The 20504-nt window shown below is 54.1% G+C and overlaps 1 protein-coding gene across 1 annotated transcript in view; it reads right to left on the bottom strand.

Annotated features, from left to right (window-relative positions):
- The window catches only part of PAPLN (papilin, proteoglycan like sulfated glycoprotein), a 37163-nt gene that overhangs the window by 4367 nt on the left and 12292 nt on the right, over window positions 1–20504 (bottom strand). The window contains exons 7-26 of the mRNA XM_010588727.2: window positions 19480–19603; window positions 18923–19003; window positions 18664–18836; window positions 18367–18490; window positions 17902–18028; window positions 16752–16959; window positions 15978–16160; window positions 15609–15750; window positions 12807–12887; window positions 12349–12586; window positions 10674–10794; window positions 10201–10330; window positions 8683–9130; window positions 7791–7928; window positions 7476–7600; window positions 7094–7217; window positions 6404–6541; window positions 5632–5759; window positions 5405–5513; window positions 2710–2876 (exon numbers count right to left, since the gene is read on the bottom strand). Coding sequence (XP_010587029.1) covers window positions 2710–2876; window positions 5405–5513; window positions 5632–5759; window positions 6404–6541; window positions 7094–7217; window positions 7476–7600; window positions 7791–7928; window positions 8683–9130; window positions 10201–10330; window positions 10674–10794; window positions 12349–12586; window positions 12807–12887; window positions 15609–15750; window positions 15978–16160; window positions 16752–16959; window positions 17902–18028; window positions 18367–18490; window positions 18664–18836; window positions 18923–19003; window positions 19480–19603 — 3109 coding nt within the window. The remainder of the gene's footprint in view (window positions 1–2709; window positions 2877–5404; window positions 5514–5631; window positions 5760–6403; window positions 6542–7093; window positions 7218–7475; window positions 7601–7790; window positions 7929–8682; window positions 9131–10200; window positions 10331–10673; window positions 10795–12348; window positions 12587–12806; window positions 12888–15608; window positions 15751–15977; window positions 16161–16751; window positions 16960–17901; window positions 18029–18366; window positions 18491–18663; window positions 18837–18922; window positions 19004–19479; window positions 19604–20504) is intronic.

The raw sequence follows: 20504 nt of genomic DNA, 5'->3' as shown, positions 1-20504 counted from the left end.
TTACACCAGAGTGTGACTAATCCAAGGCTCCCCCACGCTAATGCTAACACAGTAATTCCAGTATGCCACCAAACCATGAATAGGGCCAAGTGAGGCAGCCTCAAGCTGTGTGACCCTAAAAAAAGACACAATGGATGAGAGCAGATATTGGCAGCCTAACCAGGGAATGAATACAGCTAAGGAGAGGAGAGGCACTGCATACAGCTCAGGCAAGGTGTCCCCCAAATATCTAAGGTTGGCAAACTTGTCCAGCGGAGGGCTGGAGAAGGGCGGCCTGACTGAAGGCATGAGTGTCCTATCCATCAGACCATTGTAGCTTGGCACCAACACATCATGAGGAGCCCCAGTGGACTTCATCGTCAAGCAAGTGAATAATTTGTTTTCCCACATTGACATGTATATTTTTTTAAAAACCCCATTGCCTTCGAGTCAGTTCTGACCCATGGTGACCCTATAGGACAGAATAGAGCTGCCCCATAGCATTTCCAAGGCTGTAATCTTTACAAAAGCAGACTGCACATCTTTCTTCCACCAAGTGCCTGGTGATTTTGAATGACTGACCTTTTGGTTAGCAGTAGAGCGCTTAACCACTGCTCCAGGGCTCCTTAGACATGTATATAAAAAACATGACTACTGGCTTAACAGCTCCCTTTCTCTGAGTAAATCTGAATTTTGGTTTAGTCTTGTGGGTTTGGGTAATACCCAGACAAGATCAAATTTATGTACATGATAGAGGTAGAAAAGTAGCCCCTGTAGCAGGGTGCTGTCACCAGAGTAATGCCATCATTCCTTCACACATGCACTCAGTCACCAAGAATCTGAGCACCTGCGGAGTGCCAAGCACTGGGCCAGGCCCTGGGGACACGGGTTACAATCACTGCCCTAGGGAGCTCACAAAGGAAGCTTAAGTGCCATCCAGGCTCACTAAGCAACATTGTAACCACAGACCTTCAACCTCAAACACAGGCTCCCCACCCTGAAAGACAACACCCTGAGTATAGGAGTGCTCCTGGTGGGGCACTATGGGCCTGACAGCCATGAACATCAGAGCAGGGCAACACCAGAAGGGCCCTGGCACCCTCTCGCCTGAGGTCTCCATCAGGCCAGGTGAGACCAGCTGCTCAGACCGGGGCACCACCCTGCTGTTCAGTTGGTAACCAGGGCCGCAGGTACATAGGAAAGCAGGCGGAATGCGAAATACCTGTCCCCCATCCCTCTGACTTAGTTGAACATAGAACTCTGGTAAGTTTGAACACTACAGTTCACCAATTCTGAGCTGCACTTATTTTCATATTTTAACATCAAGTTGGACTGTATCTTAATTGACAGTATCTGAAAAAAAAAATTTTTTTTTTTTTTTTTTTTTAGCATTGTGCCATTTAATTGGCTGCATTTTTTTTTCCTACTGGTACAATAATGCATCTTACAATATGGCATTTAGATTTGTTGAAATATGATGCAGCAGTGACTCAGAGCAGGAGCTAGAGAATACTAAAATACCAAATTACTGAATAATGCAGGTAAAATTCCATTGAATTACAGGTGCAATAGCTTAATAAAAATAGGGGAAGTCAAAAGACCTGGGATCTAATCTCAACTTGGCCACTAATTTGCTATGCGACATCACTTAAACTGTCTGCATAGCTGTGTCATTTGTAAAACAGTGATGATAATCTCTGCCCTTTCCCTCTCTGGGTTATATAGTCAAAAGGCCATAAATACAGGACCACTTTTTGCCACTTTAATTAGAAAGGAAGACCCTCAACGAAATAGATTGACACAGTGGCTACAACAATGGGCTCAAACATAGCAATGACTGAGAACAGTGCAGGACCAGGCAGGGTTTCGTTCTGTTTTGCATGGGGTCACTGTGCATCAGAACCGACTTCACTACACCTAACAACAATTAGAATGGATAGATTTGAATGGTCTGCCTTAAATGTTATAATGACATTCCAGCCAATCCTGTTTCTCAGAATAAAACCAGTCTAAATTTTTTTTTTTTTTAAACAATGATACTAAACATCTATTAAGCACTCCACCACCCATCAATTTGTTGTACTGTGGTGGCCTACATGTTATGATGCTGGAAGCTATGCCAGCAGTACTTCAAATACTAGCAGGTTCACCCATGGTTAACAGGTTCCAGGGGAGCTCCCAGACTAAGACCAGAAAGAAAGGCCTGGAGATCTACTGCTGAAAACTAGCCAGTGAAACCCCTATGGATCACCACAGAGTACTGTCTGATAATAGTGCTGGAAGATGAGTCCCCTGGATTGGGATGCGGTACACAGTAGCTAAAAGAATGGACTCGAGCATGTCAACAATCCTGAAGATGGCAGTGCACCAGGCAACATTTCATTCTGTTATACATAAGACCAGCATCAGCCGAAACCACTCAGTGGTAACTGACAACAACAGTTAAGCACCAGGTGCCCAGCCTAAGCAACACTTCCTTCACCCTCACTCCAGCTTATAGGGTGGTGAAGTGGCCCCACTGTACATACGAGAAAGTGACTCAGGAAGGTTACACTCCCTGCTGCAAGTTACCCTACTAGTAACCGGCAGAGTGAGCCAGGATTGGAACTAGAATCCCTCAGACTGCAGAGCCTGCGCTCTTGCACAGCACACATTCTTCCAGGCCTGGAGAATAAGCAAGTGCCCTGGGGACGCGCCCCTTCAACCCCCTAGTGGGCAAGCGCCCCTTACCCGGTGGGACCACCTTCACCTCAGTGCTGCGGCTGGCTGCCTGGCTCCCACGGTAGGCGCTGCATGTGTAGGAGCCCTCGTCCCTGGCCTGCAAGTTGTAGATCAGCAGCGTGCCGTCTGGGGCCTGGTGAACACGGTGGCCGTCGGCCCGCATGGGCAGCCCGTTCCTGTGAGGAAAGGGACTCTGGGGCAGCTGTCCAGGTCTTCTGGCCCTGGGAGGCCATACTGCTGATCAGAGGCCATTCCAGAGCCAATTGACTCCCTCCCTTTGTGGGCAAACAGCAGATGACCCTCGCCTCAAGGAAGAGATAGGCTATCAAAAAGATACGGGAATGTTAACAAAATAACAGGCAAGTGAAGTTAACCAACTAAGCACACTGATCTAAGTTTGTACATTTGCTTCTTATCCACAAAGGAATCCCATTCTGGCTTTTCATTAACAAATGTCTCTTAGTTGGGTTAGATACCAGGCCTTGTGCTGGACAAACAAGCACTCCATGCCTTTGGGGCACTGGGTGGGGGAGGGGGGAGGAATGCAGGTGCTCAGGGGAGCCTTCTCTGAGGAGGACCTGAGGATGAGGAGGCGGCAGCCAGCTGATGGAGAGAAAGAACCAAGAGACTCAGGAACTTGAAGGCAGGCTGGGGCTGGAGCAAGGAGTGTGAGTGCAGAAAGTGGACCTGGCCAAGCTGGAGAGAAGGAGCCAGTCACCAGGTTCTTAGACTCTGCTAGGAATTTGGACTGGATCCTGAGAGCTGTGGGGATTTCAGTCAAGCGGGAACTGACATGAGATTCGCATTTTGCCAGGCTCATTGATGGCAGTGTGGGCTGGGGGAGACAGGCCAGACGCTGCTGCAGCAATGCACACAGGGCAGATGAAAAAGGTAGTAAAATAAAGGTCAGATATGGGGAGAGGAAGAAATCAAGGGAAAAAGGTTTCTAGCCTGGGTTACTGGCTAATGGTGGTACCCTTGCAACTCAGGGAAATCCAGGGTACAGATCAGGAAGGCTGAGGTTATCCACCATTTTGAATTTGGGGTACCTTTTCTTTGAGATACCAGGAGACACTGGATTTGAGGTCTGGAGCTCAAGAGAAAAGTCTGGACCCAGGTAGTATATCATACTTGAGTGCTCCCAGAAACTGCATCTACAGGGTTGCCCGAGGGGAAGTTACAGAACAAGGCCACCAGGACCTGAGACAGAACCGTAAGGTGCACCAACATCTAAGGGATACGTAAGATGAGCTGGCCAAGAAAACCTAGAAGCAGCAGCCAGAGGCACAGGAGAACACCAGAATACAGTGGTGCCCGGAGCCAAGTGACAGAATGTTTCAAGAAGGAGCAAGTGGTTGGCGGAAGGGCACTCAGACTCAAATCATATAAGGACTGAGGTGTGTCCAGTGGACTTAGGAATGGAGAGGTCGTTGATAGCCCTGGCCAGTGCAGTACCCCTGGAGTGGGAGGGTGGTCTGAGGAGTGAGTAGGGGGTAAACAGGTGGAGACAATCAGGACAGACAGCTGTGCTGTGAAGGGCAGGGTTGGCAGGGAAACTGAGGGTAGTCCTGAGGCAGGGGAGCCCCAGCACAGTTGCTGCTGGGAAGATCCAGGAGAGGCCAAGTTGAAGGTAAAGGCCAGACAGCCAGAGCCCGATCATAGAAGGCTGGCCCAGAGCACCAGCTGAAACCTCCAGAGGCTCCCAGCCACCCTCCGCTAAAGCCTGTGCCTTCCTCTTGCACAGCTGAACTCTGCAGCCCCGTCACCTCACCCCTCCAGGGTGCAGGCCCTTCCCACCTTGCTATAACCTCTCAAATACCCACCTTGGTGCTTGCTGCTCCTTCCACAACAGCCTTCAAGATGCAGCCAAAGTCACCTCCCTGGCCAGCCTTTCCTTGACTCCCCCAGGCTGGTGGCAGCCTCACACTGCTCTGTGCAGATAGCACTTAGCACAAACCTTGTTTGGAGCTCCTGGGACACAGTACCATCTCCTGCCTGGGGCTCAAGGTACCCCAGGATCCCCTGGGGATGCCCTGGGGGTCAGACTACTCCAGGATCCCCTGGGAATGCCTTGGGGCTCGGAGTACCCCAGGATCCCCAGAGCCTAGCCTAGGCCTGACACACTGCAGGGAGGGAAGGATAAAAAATGTTTCCAGAACAAATGAATGAACAAATAAAAGACCATTCGATCTGGGGTAAAAGACCACTTAAGTCCCCCAAACTGAGTATAGCCCAGTGGTTCTCAACCCCAGAGAAAATTTGCCTCCTAGAGGACACGTGGCTAAGCCTAGAGACATTTTTTATTGTCACAACTTGTGGGAAGAATGCTACTGCAATCTAGTGAGTAGAAGCCAGAGATGCTGCTAAACCATCCAGCAAAGCACAGGGCAGCCTCCCAGCTGTGGGCCCACAATAAAGAGGTTGAGAAACCCTGGTGCGGCCCAACCAATGGAAATGAGAGAGGTCTTATAGAGCTTCATGTGGGCATGTGGGCACTGCAGCCCCTCCCCTAGCACCAGACCTGGAGGTAGGAGTGGGTGAATGAGGGAGGCGGCAGTGGTGACAGCAGCAGATAAGTCTTACCTGGACCATCTGACGTTCACGCTTTCTCCTGCCACCACAGAAAGGTGGCCCATCCCTGCCTGGCTGCACAGCCTCAGGTAGGGGGGTCTGAGGGCCAGGACTTGCCTGGAAGATGTCTTACCTGGACCATCTGATGTTCACGTTTTCTCCTGCCACCACACACAGCAGCCTGGCTGTGTCCCCCTCTGGCACTGTCACAGTAGTGGGCAGCCCTGTGATCGTCAGCTCCCCTGGGCACAAGGAGGGAGCAATATCAGCCACTACACCAGTCCTGCCCCAGCCCATGCCACCTAACCTCAGAGGCCACTGCCCCTACTTGCCCTCCTCTCCTCAGGACTGTCACCTTACCCAGAACTCTGAGCTGGACCCACCGCTGGTCTCTGTCCTGCCCGTTGAAAGCAACACAGGCGTAGAAGCCGCCATCTTCCACAGCCACATGGCTGATGACCAGAGAGCCATCGGGCTGCAGCTGGTGCCTGGGGACAACCACAGTCAGCTGGCTCCAGCCCAAGGGGGCAGGTATGGGGTGGGGGCAAGGTCAAGGGAAGGGCAGGGCGGATGGAGGGAGGGGCAGACTTTTCCTTTCCGTGGAGAGGCTGAGGGTCCATCTGCCTTAGACCATTATGTCCTCTTTTGATTTACTTGAAAATGCCTGGCTTTTACGCATAGCAACAGACAAATCATTTCAAATGTTCTGATAGAAAAGTAATTCTAGTCTGGGTTTCTAGTTTTTCATATACTTATTTTGTAGGTGCAAATCCTGTGTGGTATTAAGCCTCTGTTTCCATGTGTCAAACGGGGTTAAAATAGCACCTACCTCTGTATGGCTGTTTTGCAGATTATACAATAGAGAAGATTCTTCCCGCTCAGTATGCACTCAGTAAATGTTAGCTATCATGCCCACAGCTGGAAATGGGCTCTGATTTCATTTCCTCCCTCAACCATCACTTCTGCGAGCCGGTCGGTTACTTCCGTCCACTAACCACACTCTCGGAAGGCCCAGGGGCCCAAAAGTTGCTCTGCCCAAGGAGCCCTTTGCCCAGCAGCTCCTTCCCCCAACGGCCCCCAACAGATGGGATGGGGCTGGAGGCAGAAGGTAGGGGAGAGGAATGGAATAAACCTGGGAGAAGAGAGGGACTGCCCATCCTTCTGCCACTCAATAGCTGGGGGTGGGAAGCCTTCTGCACGGCAGGTCAACCGGATCCACTGGCCTGGACTGGCATCTACCACCCCAGGCTGGTTCTGGTCCAGACGAAGTCTACAAAACAAGCACCTACAGTCATAAGGGGCCTCCCCCACATGCAGCCAGGCCTGGTGACTGGACCTCTGCACATGTCACGGCACCCCTCCTTCTTCCAGCCAGATTCAGCTTCCTAAAGCTACCCTTGTGTTCTGGTTAAGACACCATCCATAAAGTCTAAAAGCCATCTCTACCACCCCCCCTCAAGCCTCCCCGACCTGCTGGCTGGATAGACACACACAGCACCCAACATCCCTGTTATCCTCACCCTGCACATTGGCCTCGAGGCCCTTAACAAGCACTGCTCCAGTCCTCCACAACCCCTCTGAAACCAAACTACTCTTTAAGGCCAGCTCCAGCCCTCCTCTGAAAAGCCATCTTGGGCCCTCTGCCCCCCAGAGCACTTCCCTTCCCTCAGTTCCTGGGTCCTAGGCTCACACCATTCCCACCTGTCTGGTCACAGCACACAGGGCCTGGTGACCAATTCACCTTCCCCTCCTCTCGCCCACTGAGACCTCACCCACCCAGGGTCGGGGAGGCTGAGAGCAGGATGGGCTGCTGGGCTGTTACCTGGATGTGGGCCGTGGGTGAGAGGAAGAGACGGCTCCCAGGCCCCCAGCATCCCCGTGGGCAGGGTCCTTGGACTGAAGGAAGTGCCTTGGCTCAGCCTCAGACAGCACAGCCTTATCGCCCCCTGTCGTGAGGCAGGGAGAAGGAAGGGGTGAGCTGTGAGGAGAAGACGGTATAGGGAAGGGCAGGCCGTGAGGCCGGTGGAGGACACGTGGAGGAATGAGGGCCACAGGGGCCAGGTATTCACCCCAGCCCTTCTGGAGAGTGTGTCACCTGTCACAAGGATGCCCAGGCCCAGGGAAGCAGCCAGGTCTCTCAAGCACGGGGCTGCCTGGCCCTCCCACCCAGTCCCATGAGAATCCAGTGGGGGTGGTTCAAACACCTGTGATGCGAAGCTGGATCTTCTGGGAGTTGAGGTCTGGCCTGGTGCTGCCACAGCTGTAGGTGCCAGCGTCCTCTGCCCGTAGGGGGCTGATGACCAGCGAGCCATCGGCCTGCAGCTTGTGCCTGAATGGGGTAGGGGAGGAGGAACGGCTGAGCTCCAGGCTTCTGGGGGCAACAGTGAGCACTGGTGCTCCCTCAAGCCCGGTGCTCCCAGCAGAGGTGACCATAGCCCCACAGAGGCCCCTGGGGGACTCCCCCTCCTGTCCCATAGGAGATCAAGGGGGTGCTGCTGGGGAAGGACTGTCACACACACCTGTCAGAGGAGATAGGCCGGCCATCCTTCTGCCACCCAGCATGGCGGTCCAGGGAGCTGTCATCTGGGCAGAAGAGCCGCACCAAGTGCCCCAGGGCAGCCTGCACCAGGGTGGGCTCAGAGCCAGCCAAGCTGATCCTGGAAAGGTGGGAGGTGAGAATCTGCCATCCTGGTGTGAGTGCCTGGACCAGGACCAGCCTTGCAGCTGTGTGTCTAACACAGCTAGCTCCACACCCATCATGTCATGGGCACTTGTGGGGGTCAGAGCGTCCCTGGGGGGCCAAGTTCCAGAACCCCGTAGACACAGGAGTCTGTCCTCCACCCTCCTGCCATCCCCTGAGCATTGCCGCCTTAACCTGGTCCCTCAGCAACAGGGTAGGTGAGAAGCCCAGGGGTGGGAAGGGGCTGTGGGGAAGCACATATCGAATTCATAGGAATTAAACTACACACCTGACCCCTTTGGAATTTAAAATTTGGGTTTTTTCAATTTTGTTTTTAATCTCCCCAAATCCCTCATTCATGTGACACAGTCCCGAAAGTAATAAATAATGGGACTCCCACCAAACCTATAAGCTATGTAGGGTAGGTGATACTATCACCATGTTACAGTAAAGACACCGAGGCTTGGACAAGTTGGCTGGCTTGCCAACAAGCTAGAAAGGCCCCAAGCTGCGCTGGCAAGACCTGGTCAAGGATCCAAGCACCACCATCTACTAGCTGCCTGACGCAGGATAAGTCTCTGTGTCTCAGAAGCCGCAGCAGGGCTGCTTGGAGGGTTAGAGATTAGGGAGGGAGAAAGGCAGGGCCTGCTCCCTCCAGGTTTTAGCTCATACAGGCCCAGCCCCCAGTTTGGGCTCCCTGCCTCCTACCTGGGTAAGGTGGTGGGCCTCACCTATACGAAGAGCTGATGGAGGGTTGTGCTGGCTGCCCAGCATCTCCACCAAGTCTAGGGATGCTGGGTCCACGTTCCTGGCCCCAGGGCCCTTCTCCAATGGCCTGGGTATGGGAGGCCTCCCCCAGCTCAGGCTCTTGGTCTTGCCTCCAGAGGCTACTGGAAGGCAAGGGCTTCCTCTGGACTGTGGCTCCCATCCTTTGCTTGCTGGCCTCCTGCTGGCCTCTAGGACCTCCATCCCTGTGAGTGCTCTGGGCAGAGGCTCCAGGCTGGGGCCCCCGGCAGCTGCTCACACACTCCTCCTCTGAGGGGAAGTTATTGGCATTGCCATGGCAGCCACCGTACCAGAAGCGGTTACACTGGCCCACCGAGGCAATGAAGTACCAGCGGGCAGCCCAATCTGTACAGGAGCCATGAGCACTGGGCAGCAGGCACTGCACTGGGTAGGCTGAGGGTAGAAGAGACACACATCACCAGGGTGCCCAGTAATAAATCTACAAACACTGCCTAACAGAGCCCTGCTAAGAAGCTCTACCACCCCTCGGCCTCAGAGGCTTAGCGGGGAGGCCTTCTCAGTTTACAGAACTGGTTATATGACAGAACACAGGTCCAGTGTTCAGTCCTGCCCCAGGCTGGGGCCACAGCAGCCAGGAATCATGCCCATCCACCTCCACCCACAGGACGGGAGGCCTCCAGGTTGTTGGGGTTGTGAGTTCCCTGGACCTGCCCCTCATACACTCCCATGGCCTGACATATGGAACCCCTGGGGTACATACCAAGAGCAAGCCAGGGCTTGACCCTAAAGTGCTTACTTAGCTCAGGATAAGGGCCCAGCCTATGAGGACCAGGGCCTGTGAATATGCCCAGGAAAGGGCTGTCCCTGTTCTCAGGCCCCCTGCACCACCTCTGAACCCAGCCCAGCCTGGCCGTTCTCGCCACCCTGCTTCCCAGCACTGCCTGCGCCATTTCTCCATGCCCAGATACTACCACGGCTGGCTGAAGCCTAACTCTGGTAAGGGCACCTGGCCTCCTGTGGAACCCTGGCTACCAGCCCCCATCAACTTCCGACATCCCCACCATGGTCTCTGGAGGCCCCACCCATGGACCCCGCCCTCCTGCCCATGACCTCCCCCAACCCCCACCTCCCTCCAGGACACAGCCCCCCCACTGCCACCCGCATCCCAGCCAGATCAGGGCACCCTCCCCATCCCAGCACGGACCACCCTGCACTGTCTCTGTTGCAGGAGGGGGCCGAGTTCCCAGGCACAGGACAGCTTTCTGTCCCCTTTGTGGCCCTACCTACAAGCCTCCCGATGCTCACAAGCAGCCAGAAGGTCCCAAGGGCACACTGTCAGATGGGGAACAGTCAGGCACTGTTTCTGGCCTGGTACCTTTCAGTGCTCAGTATGTATTTGTGGAAGAAGTGAACGAAGAACTGAGCCAGAGGAGGATTTCTGGCTCTGCATGGGGGCTGGGGGCACAGTGGGCCCCAGGAGGAGGAGTAGGGCATCCACTCACCATAGCTGGGCTGGCCCACACAGCCTTCCCCCAGAGGGCCAGCTGCAGAGGCCACATTGTCATAGCAGCAGCCAAACTGGGAGCCCCTGCACTCGCTGGGCTGGTTCTGTTGGGCCTGGGGCCGGTGGGCCTGGGGAGGAAGCCCAGGATTGAGAAGTTGAGAAGTGGGCTGGACTCTTAGTGGGGGTTTTGGGCTGGCTGGGGGAAGGCAGCAGGATTCAAGACAGAACTCTGAGCCCAGGGTGCAAGCCCCCAGTCCCAGGGAGATCAGAGGCCCCCAACTCCAGGCAAGGCCAGGTCAGCCTCTGAAGTCTTGAGCCCTCGAGAGATGTCCCAGGCTGACAGCCTTACAGGGACCCTCCCTTCTCCAAGGCCAAAGCTGCAAAGACCCTAGGTCACAGTAGCATTGAGCAAGCTCCGGCTGTACTTTTGCCCACCACCCATCCCCAGCTGCCACACACACATACACTTACCACGGAAGCCACTGCTCTGGACCTTGGCCTGTTCCCAGTGTTGTCACTGCCATACGACCTTGTGCAGCCAGCCTGATGGGGCCCCTCAGCCACTGACACCCCATCGGGGCAGCACCCATACCTAGTAGACATCACACTGAGTCCTCCCTCACTGTCCAACGCTGAGCCTCCAACACCCCAGGACCCAAGCTCTTCACCCCTGAGAACCAACAGATCTTCAACTCACATCCCACCACAAAACACACTGAGGCTGTCCAAATATTTTTTCCCAGGGAGTTTTTACAAACCAGCAATAGATAGGAAGTGGGGAAGAAAAGGGGGTTCAGAGGAACCCGCCATTTATTTCGCCTCCCCCAAGCAGGTATAGGGAAGGAGGTGAAAGAAGGAATACGTCCAAGTACCTTCTATGGGCCAGGTACCATGTGATTTGTTTAATCTTCACAATAACCCCTCCTGAAGGCTATCACTGTTTCCAATTCACAGAAGAGGAAACCAGGATTGAAGAGGTTTAATAATTTGCCCCAAGTCACCCAGCACAGCTGGTAAGTGATTGAGCTGGGAATCACCCCCAGCTGCTGCCCCAAAGCCGGGGCCCTGGGCACCACAGCCTCTTGGGGGAGTGTGTACACATCGAGCAGGGCATTCAGGAAGGCAGGCATTTGGGGGCTCAGCCCCTCTCTGCTGGAGTGGGCAGGACTGAGGAATGGAGGAAAGTCAGGCTGGCCTCTGTCCAGCCTTTCTGGTTCCCCAAGCCTGGCCTGGATTTGAGAGCTGGAATCATAGCCCAGGCCTCTCCTCAAAGTCAGCTCACGCTGACCCCTCCGGCTACATCACCACTGCAGACTTCTGCAGGGAGGGCAGGGATTTTTATCCCTACCAGGCACACTAGGTGACACAAAGGGTTAAGCACTCGATTACTAGCTGAAAGGTTGTCAGTTCAAACCCACCCAGAGGCACCACTGAAGGCAGGCTTGGTAATCTCCTTCCAAAAGGTCACAGCCTTGAAGACCCTATGGAGCCATTCTACTCTGCACACATGGGGTCGCCACGAACTAGAATTGACTCATTGGCAACTAACAACAACGACAGGCACATTAGAGGGTTCTGGGTGGTGCAGGAAATCCTGGTGGCATAGTGGTTAAGTGCTATGGCTGCTAACCAAAAGGTCGGCAGTTCGAAACCACCAGGCGCTCTTTGGAAACTCTATGGGGGCAGTTCTACTCTGACCTATAGGGTCACAATGAGTCAGAATCGACTGGACATCAACGGGATTTGGGTGGTGTGACCCATTAACCCCTTGCTGCTAACCAAAATGTGAGTGGTTCAAGTCCACCAAGAGGCACCTCAGAAGAGAGGCATGATAATCTACTTCCGAAAAATCAGTCATTGAAAACCCTACAGAGGAGAGTTTTACTCTGACACATGTGGGGTTGTTATGAGTCAGAGTCAATGGCAACTGACTTGGCACATCAGGAAGCTGAGAGAATGGAGTACTGCAGTACAATTAGGGCAGCTCAGAGACAAAAACCCAGTGTCCTGTTCTGGGACTCTGTGAACCCAACCCCACCTAGCCCTCTCTGAGCAGAGACATTGGCCCTGTCAGGCTCCGGCACAAGCTAGCCTGCCGCCTTCCCACGCTGACCTGGTGAGAAGGGAGAGGCTCTCCAGTACCTACCTGCTCTGCTGACATGAGACCCCGGGGCAGCCTTGCCACTGAGGCCCAAGAGACGCAGTGTAGCCATCAGGGCAGCACCCATGGGGGCTATGTCTGCAGTCCCGGGGCAGCTGCTGGCGTGGGGACTGCTGCAGGGATGGGGATGGGGCTGGGGCTGACAAGTGGGGGCCCTGGTCTCCTCTGGTCTTACTCCAGGCTGAGGATCGCCCCTGGGGTGCCCACCACTGGCCTCTGGACTCTGGAGAAGAGGACCCAGAAGATACAGATACATCCCCCTTCTCAACCCACCATCTGCCTTCACACTAAGCCCCTCTGTCCGTCCCCCAGACCACTCTCCCCTTGGTTATCACTGGGCCCCCACCATTGACCTCCATATCTCTAGGCACCCCCACCCCCCACTCAGATGCACAGATGAGAGGGCTTGGGGTGGGAGGGGGGACTATGACCAAGCTTCTCACCTGAGGCAGCAGTCTCCCGAATGCCCGAAGAAGTCCTGGGGTCCCTGGAGCTGGTGCGTACGTCCTGCATGCTGGGGACTTCTACAGGCAGTCGCGGTGGGGTGCAGAGGGGGAGGAGGAGAGTTGTGGGTTCCAGGGGTAACAGACCTGGACAGCATCCCCTCCCATCCCACTGCTTGGGCAGGGCCTGGGGACCCAGGACAACAGAAGTAAAAACGAGCAGGACCTGTGATTTCATAAAACACCCTTCCCAAGTTTAAAAAGCATCTTTGATCACACAGAAAATGCTAATGTTACATGTTCAGCATAAGGATGAGCCAGGTATAAAATTTGCATTTATGATATGACCCCAGCTACATAAAGAAATTGAACAACAAAAAAAAATGCATTTTTTTAAATTGTATTGATAAATGAAGGGATGGGGAACCGATACCGATAAAGCAAACATAGAAAATGGTAACTGTAGAATTTAGATGTGGGCACATGGCTGCTTACTATAGAATTCTTTCAAGTTTTCTGAATGTTTTGAAATTTCTCATCATCTTATTGCACAACTTGTAAATTTGCTAAGTATCACAAATTGTGCAATCAAAACGAGTGAATTGCATAGTTTGCAAATGACACCTCTATAATGTTAAGGTAGATTTTCTTCATAAAATGGAGAAAGTGATGACGACAAGAAAAAATTTAAGTTATGCTTAAAAGATGACTTGCAGGAAAGGTCCCAAAAATGCTCAGGGTTGAGTCTTCAGTTCTTCATGGCTGGTGATTTTTTCCCTTCCTTCCGTGTGTCTGTGTTTTGCAAACTTCCCACAGTAAGCATATTGTTATAAAGTTAGAAAAATAAGTGAAAATTCTGTCCCCACAAGGCCCACCTCTTCCTGTGGTCCCCAGGGAATACTTTCAACAATAATCTGGGATTAGAAGACTACAGCAGATCAGGGTCAAAACTTGACTGTCGTTCTTATTTCTATCACACCCAGGCCAAACCTTTGGATGAGGGAGGTGATATTCTCTCCCCAGTCTGTCGCTGTCGTGCCCCCAGACAGACCACCCACATCTCTGCCCTGCATTCGAAGCACCCAGGCTGGGAATTTCTGCCTGGCTGGCTGTCCTTCTGGCACTTCAGATTTACTGTGTCAAAAACTAAAGGCATCGCTCTCTGCCACAGCCATTCTGCCGGCTGGCTCCCACTCCTGGTACCCTACTCTTCCACTTCCTCAGCATAAACTCAGGCTCCCAGAGCCCTCCCCTCACCCACTGGGCACCAGCTCTGCTGGGCCAACGCCTGTCCCTTCATTTCCATTGTCCTTTCCCATGCTTGGATTTCTGCAGCCTGCTCCCCCATCCCCCGGCCCCCACCTCCCCACCTGTCTCCACTTCAGTCCAACATGTGCCAAATTTTTCCTCATAAATAGCTTCCATGGTGTTACTCTCTAGCTCCAGAACTTTCAATGGCTCCCCTGGGCCAATTAGATAAATCTAGTCTGTAGCCCAACGCCCGAGACCCTCCAGGATCCATCCCAACCATGAGGGCAGTACCCCCTGGAAAGACATCCTGTGGCCACCTCCACAGGATCTGCTGCTGTCTTACTAACCCATAAGCCTGGAAAGTCACTCTTATTAACCCTGTAGTAAAGTCAGTCTCACTAATTCCATAGTACATATGGGGAAACCAAGAAGCAGAGAGGAGAGGGGCGTGCCTAGGGCCACTTGGTTGGTCAGCGATGGAGAAGAGACTTGAACCCAGGCCTACCGTTGATTCCAAGGTCACTCATTCTTAGTCACCCTGCAGCATGCCATTAGAATCCCACCAGGGTCAGGACAGCTCACACAGTCCCTATCACCAACCACATCAAGGCCAAACATACCTCTTTAGTATCGAAGGCCACCCCTTTGTAGCTCAGCTACAACCCACACCCTTCTTTAATGTCACATCCTCAAACCAACCAAGTGCTAGCTCTGTGCCCTTCCTGCTACAGATCCTCATGTCTAGGACACCATCTTCCCCAGTGGAAAGGGGATGAGGAGAAAGAGGGACTACAGACAGAAGTGGCTTGTGGAAACAGTGTTTCCTGGACTTCCTCCCTCCCTCTGCAACTCATTCCACAAACATTTGCTGAATATCTACCACATGCTAGGTAAGTTATGTGGGGGAAAGGGGGAATAAAGAGGAATGAGGAAGACAAGACTCCACCCTCTCAAGAAGCTTATAGCTAGTAGGCCTAACAAGCTCTATACTAACCACTACAGTGCAAGAAAGACTGATGCAATATAGGTAGTCCCTGACTTAGGACAAACTGAGTTATGACAAACCACATGACTATCTGTTTTAGTTTTGTTTTTTTATATTTTATCATTAGTAATATGTACTACACACAATGTCACGGTGTGTAATTTGCTGATGTCATCATATCTAAGTTTATATGTAATGTTTCCAACCCCCAAAAACGAAGATCAAATTTATAAATATACTGATAATAAAAAGCAATAATAATGAAAACTTAAAAAAAAAAAAATGAAGTATTCGACTTACATCGGAACCGACTTATGACAGAGTTGTTGGAATGGAACTCCACTGTAAGTTGGGGACTCTCTGTAGTTATAACACACTATGGGTGGATGGGGCCAAGTGGGAAAATGGTATTTGGTGTGGAGGGAAAAAGGGCTGGTTCATGAGGTGGCATACGTATTGGACTTTATGGATGGCAAAGGCTTCAGTAGATGGAGATGAAAGAGTGGTCCAGGTGGCTGACACAGGAGAGATAAAGGCCCCAGTGGGAGAAGAGGTCGGGTCCTCACCTTGAGGAAGATGGCAGGGCTGTGTGTTACAGGGCTCCACGTCTGCCGGCTTTGATAGCTGCAGGCTCTCGCAGTGGTTGGGCGGCCCAATGGCACAGATGACCTGCCGCTTCCGAGTGCCCAAGTTGCAGCTCTTGGAGCACTGGGGCCCATGAGGTAGGGGTGGGGTAGGGATGAGGGAACACACATGCATAGAGAGGGAGACCCTAAGGCTGGGGTGGGAGTACCCACAGGGAAGGCAAAAAGGGGGAAGATACCCAGCCCCACATGTCAGACCCACGGAGGCACATGGACAGCCCTGTCAGAGATCCAAGGAACCAAGCTGAATACCAGGTATGTGGGGTGGCAGGGGCGGCCCCAAGCACTCACCAGACCCCAGGTGCCAACGTGCCAGGTCTGGTCATTGAGAAGGGGACAGTCATCACGCACACAGGGCTCAGTGAGGGGTGGTCGGTCCTCCAAGGAGCACGCCGTAGCATGGAGCACAGACCCCTCATCACCCTGGCAAGTGACAGTCCGCCTCCGGACCCCGGAGCCACAGCTAACCGAGCACTGCAAGGACCCAGCTGTCAGCAGAAGCTCACCACCACCACCGCCCCCCACCCAGGGAAGCCACGCCAGGTTGGACAGCTGGAGGTCGGGCATGAAGGGTGGACAGCACTCTAGAGCCCATGTCCAGCTCCCAAGCCCAGAGAGGTTGACTGAACCCTCTGAGGCCACACAGCCTGAGTCATGACTGCTGACATCAGCATGGGTACATTTCCATATATCCCCTCATTTGCTCCTTGAACATATGTGGGTGCTGGAAGCAGTGTCCAGCAGCCTGGACACTGCCAAGTCCCTTACCCTGACACCCAAGCAATGCCCTCAGCTTCTCTTCCATGCCAAGGCAGAATCTTTCCCATCCTGCCCTAGGGTCCCACAGAAGGAGAAGGAACACTGGACCAGGAGTCCAGGTACTTCCTTCTAGTCCCAGTCTTGCCCCAGCTTCTATGACAGCCTGCTAAGTCACTTTACCACCCAGAATCTCAGTTTCCACGTCAGAAGACAAGCCTCCGAGCCCTGCTGCTGCCCAGGTCTAAAGCCCAGCTCCTGATTTCTGTCCAACCCCCACCCTAGGCTGGTTGCATCCCAGGGCCTCACCTCTCCCCAGGGCTCCGAACTCCAGGCTGCGCAGCGCTGGAGGTTGCAAGCCTGTGTGGTAGGGGGCTTCCTGGGCAGGCCTGCACACTCGGCCTCGTCAGCAGCCTCCTGGATGCCAGCTCCATTGGCTGAGACGCAGTAGACGGAGCGGGACTGGGAGCCACCTCCACAGGAGGCAGAGCAGGGAGCCCACGGCCCTGTCTTCCAGCTGTCAGGGAGCAGGAATCCGGTGAGGCTGGCCCAGGAGCAAGGGCCGGAGCCCAACCCAAGGGGGGACCAGCTCTCACACACAGGAGTGGACAAAGCCTCCCACCAGGCCCATTCTCCAAACTCCCAAGTCTGTGTAGGAGCCAAAGAGCTGTGGACGATGAGGCCAAGAGCCAGAACTTCCTCTGCACCACCGTGTGCTGGCTCTCTGAGCCCTCCTGTGCCTGTCTTCACCCTGCACCTCCTCCTCCCTCTCACCAGGTCCCCTGTTCTCCCAGCCAGACTCCATTCCCTCTGAGTCTGACCTTTGATGTGGGGCATTCCCAAGGGGCTGTGCTCACAGTGTGTGGAGAGGCCCAACCTGGGGCTGGGGCCCAAGGATCGGAGGAAAGGGCAGCCCCACTGCACCATGCAAAGCCAAACCGCCACCATCACATGAGGCCAGCTGCCACCAGGCACGCAAGTGGAACTGTCCCAGGCCTGTGGGGCCCGTGGCCTGCAGATTACCTGTTCCCGCACACACGCTGGGCCCCAGCGAGGTGCCAGGCTCCGGGCTGGTGCAGGAAAGAGGTCCTTTACGCGCAAACAAAGGCATTGCCAGTGCTGACAGGCCCTTTGGCCAGATGCCTGGCCTACTGCTCAACCTCTGCTGAGCCAACTCCCTGCCAGCTCAGACAGACAGGGGCCTCCACCACCTTTCCTAACCCTCCTGCCACCAGCCGGGGCCTTCTGAGCACCACGAGGGTACACATAGCCCTAGGCTTCAGGCTCAGACCCCTGTACTTCCCTCCCCCTGTGACAGTGCCGCCTCTCACTCCAGCCGCAGAGCCCTGGGCCACCCAACCTCTTAGCTCTCTATTCAAAGCAGCTTAGGGAACCCAACCCCTTCCCTCCCAAGTCTTTGGGCCCCACCATGGGAAGACGGGGCTGGCAAGGGCCTCACCGCTTGGTCTGTGGGCAGGGGTGAGTATTGCAGGGCTGGCGGTCAACTGGCCGAGGCTGGCGCTGGCACAGGTGGTCAGGGTAAGCCTCGTTGTCAATGGTGCAGAATACCAGGCGGGCCTGGTGACCTGTGCAGGAGCCCAGCACAGTGGGCAGCCAGTCAACAAACGTTCACCAACACATTCTGTACCAGGCATCATGCTGGACATGCTCCGTGTACACACCCCACATGCAATCTTGACTAAGCCTCCAACGACCCCTGGGGTAGGCGCCATTACCATCCCCAATCTACAAATGAGGAAATGAGGCTCGGAAAATCTCAGCTGTGAGTGACAGAGCCCCAACTCCGACGCCTGGTCCTTATTGACTTGTCCATCTGCCCCCTCTGTCCCCAGTACCTCATACAGAATGGGTATTCAATAAAGTGGGGCACGAGCTTCCCCACGGCTGTCTGAGGTGCCCTCACCTCCTCCACACTCAGCACTGCAGTCGCTCCAGGAGCCATGGTTCCAGTGGAAGCCGGGGTCAGGGATGCTCAGGGGCAGGTAGTACTCGTAGTGCACGCCGGGGTTGGGTTCCTGGCTGATGAGCTGTGCAGGGGGTCCGTGTTGAGGTCTGTGGCCAGCCAGGCTCCCTCTACCCCTCTCCTCATCCCACAGCCCCCTCCACCAGCCTCAGGCCCAGAGGAACCCCAAATGCCCTGTGACCAGGGCTTGATGGCCGCCTAGGGGTCATGTGTTCCCATCCCCAAAGCCCAGCTTACCTCAATGACCAGGGGCTCTGAGGTAGGGCCTCGGGCATGGAGCCGCTCAGGGGCCAGGTCCCCCTCGGTGCCACGCTCGTACTGCAGGACAGTGCTGGCCACAGGCAGGGCCCCAGCTGCCTCAATGGTCCAGTGCCCGTTGAGGTAGTATTCACCACGCACATTCTTCACCGCTGTGCAGGGAGTAAAACAGGCTCTCATGGGCAGGGGAGAGCCTGCTGTACCACCCAATGCCACAGCCCCGGACTGTGATGCTCACCTAGGAAATTCCTGCTGGCAGCAGCCTCCTCGATATGGATGCTGGTGGCTCCCACGGGAATGATAAGGATCTGGTTGTAGCCTGAGGAAGGCAGAGATGGGGGATTTGCCGAGTGCTCCTTCCCACTCAGACCACCCAAGTTAGAGGACAGGGTTTCCCCAAGTGTTCTAAGACCCACGGCAACACAGATCGGAGTTGGGGTGAGGATCTGTAGGAGACAGGAGGGGCTGGGCTCCTGGGTAGGCTCAGGAGCCCAGAACTGACTGGGGAGCAGAGGAGACAGGATGGGGACCATGGGAGATGGGATGAGGAAGGGTACCGAGGTGGTGATGAGCGAGATTAGATTGAATAAGTGAGCAGGAGCTCCCAGGAAGAGTTTACAGAGAGGCGCAAAGGCACGACCTGGGTACCAGCATCAGACTCTCCGGGTGCCATGGAGGTCACTCGAGTCTCAGCCAGAGGGGGAAATGAGCGATGAAGGGAGGACAATGGACCCTTGCCTGAATTGTCAGAGGACCTCCCAGAAGCCCCCAGCTGCTTCCTGCACTGTGACCCACCTCTGCTGAGATCATTGGCATCAAAGGTGCCTGTGACAGGATAGCAGGTCTTGCCATCGCCCCCACACTGCAGACACTTGTCCTCCTGCTTTGGCGAGTCTAGCTTATGGTCACAGCCGACAACCTGCCAGGCAAAGATGAGGACCAATGGACATACCAGGATCCCAGCCCTGGCCAGCCTGGCCTAGACCGGGATCTGCACAGTTCTGGCAGGTCACGATGGTAACTATTCCTTAGCAAGCCATGGATGGCTGCATAAACCATGGATCTGGCCTGTGCTCAGCGCTCACCTTCCTTCCCTGGTTACCAGTCACAGTTGAGTTGATTTTGACTTACAGTGACCCCATGTGGGTCAGAGTAGAGCTCTGCTCCACGGGGATTTTCAAGGGCTGATTTTTCAGAAGTAGAACATCAGGACTTTCCTCCAGAGTGACTCAGAGTGGACTCTAACCTCCAACCTTTTTGGTTAGCATTTGTGCGTATTACTTGTTTATACCACCCAAGGACATCCCCTTCTCTGGTAACACCTTATTTTCCTTTGGGGGCAATCTTGATCCCACACAGTTTGGCTGGAACTCCCTAACCAATGAGTTTGGGCAAATCTGTGGGTTATGCCTCTTGCACAAAGAAACTGGTTCAGGGGTGAGCCCCAAGCCAAATGAAAGGCAAACTAGGTTGCTACAATTTCTGAGAATGAGGCTGTCTTTCCCTGGGGCTGCCAGACTGGGGTAGAAGCCTGGAGCTATTAGTGACCATCTTCACAGCTCACAGAAGATCCTCCCTGAGAACAATGCCGACCAGAGGAGAGCAAAGGCAAGAGGCAAGGAGAGAGATTCTTGCAGCATCATTCAAGCATCTAAAGTCAGCCAGACCATCCTTAGACTTCTTTTGCTGAAGTCGGTTTTAGTTGTGTTTCTGTAACATACTACCCAAAGGGTTTCTCTTGTTACGGGGGGAGAGTCCCCAAAGGGTAAAGGTAAAGAGTCATAGGGCATCTGTGATGCAGTGTGTGCTAGGAGTTAGGC

Source organism: Loxodonta africana, chromosome 10 (genome assembly GCF_030014295.1).
Source record: "Loxodonta africana isolate mLoxAfr1 chromosome 10, mLoxAfr1.hap2, whole genome shotgun sequence".
In the NCBI taxonomy this organism is placed as follows: Eukaryota; Metazoa; Chordata; class Mammalia; order Proboscidea; family Elephantidae; genus Loxodonta; species Loxodonta africana.
This window is presented reverse-complemented; position numbering and strand designations above follow the sequence as displayed.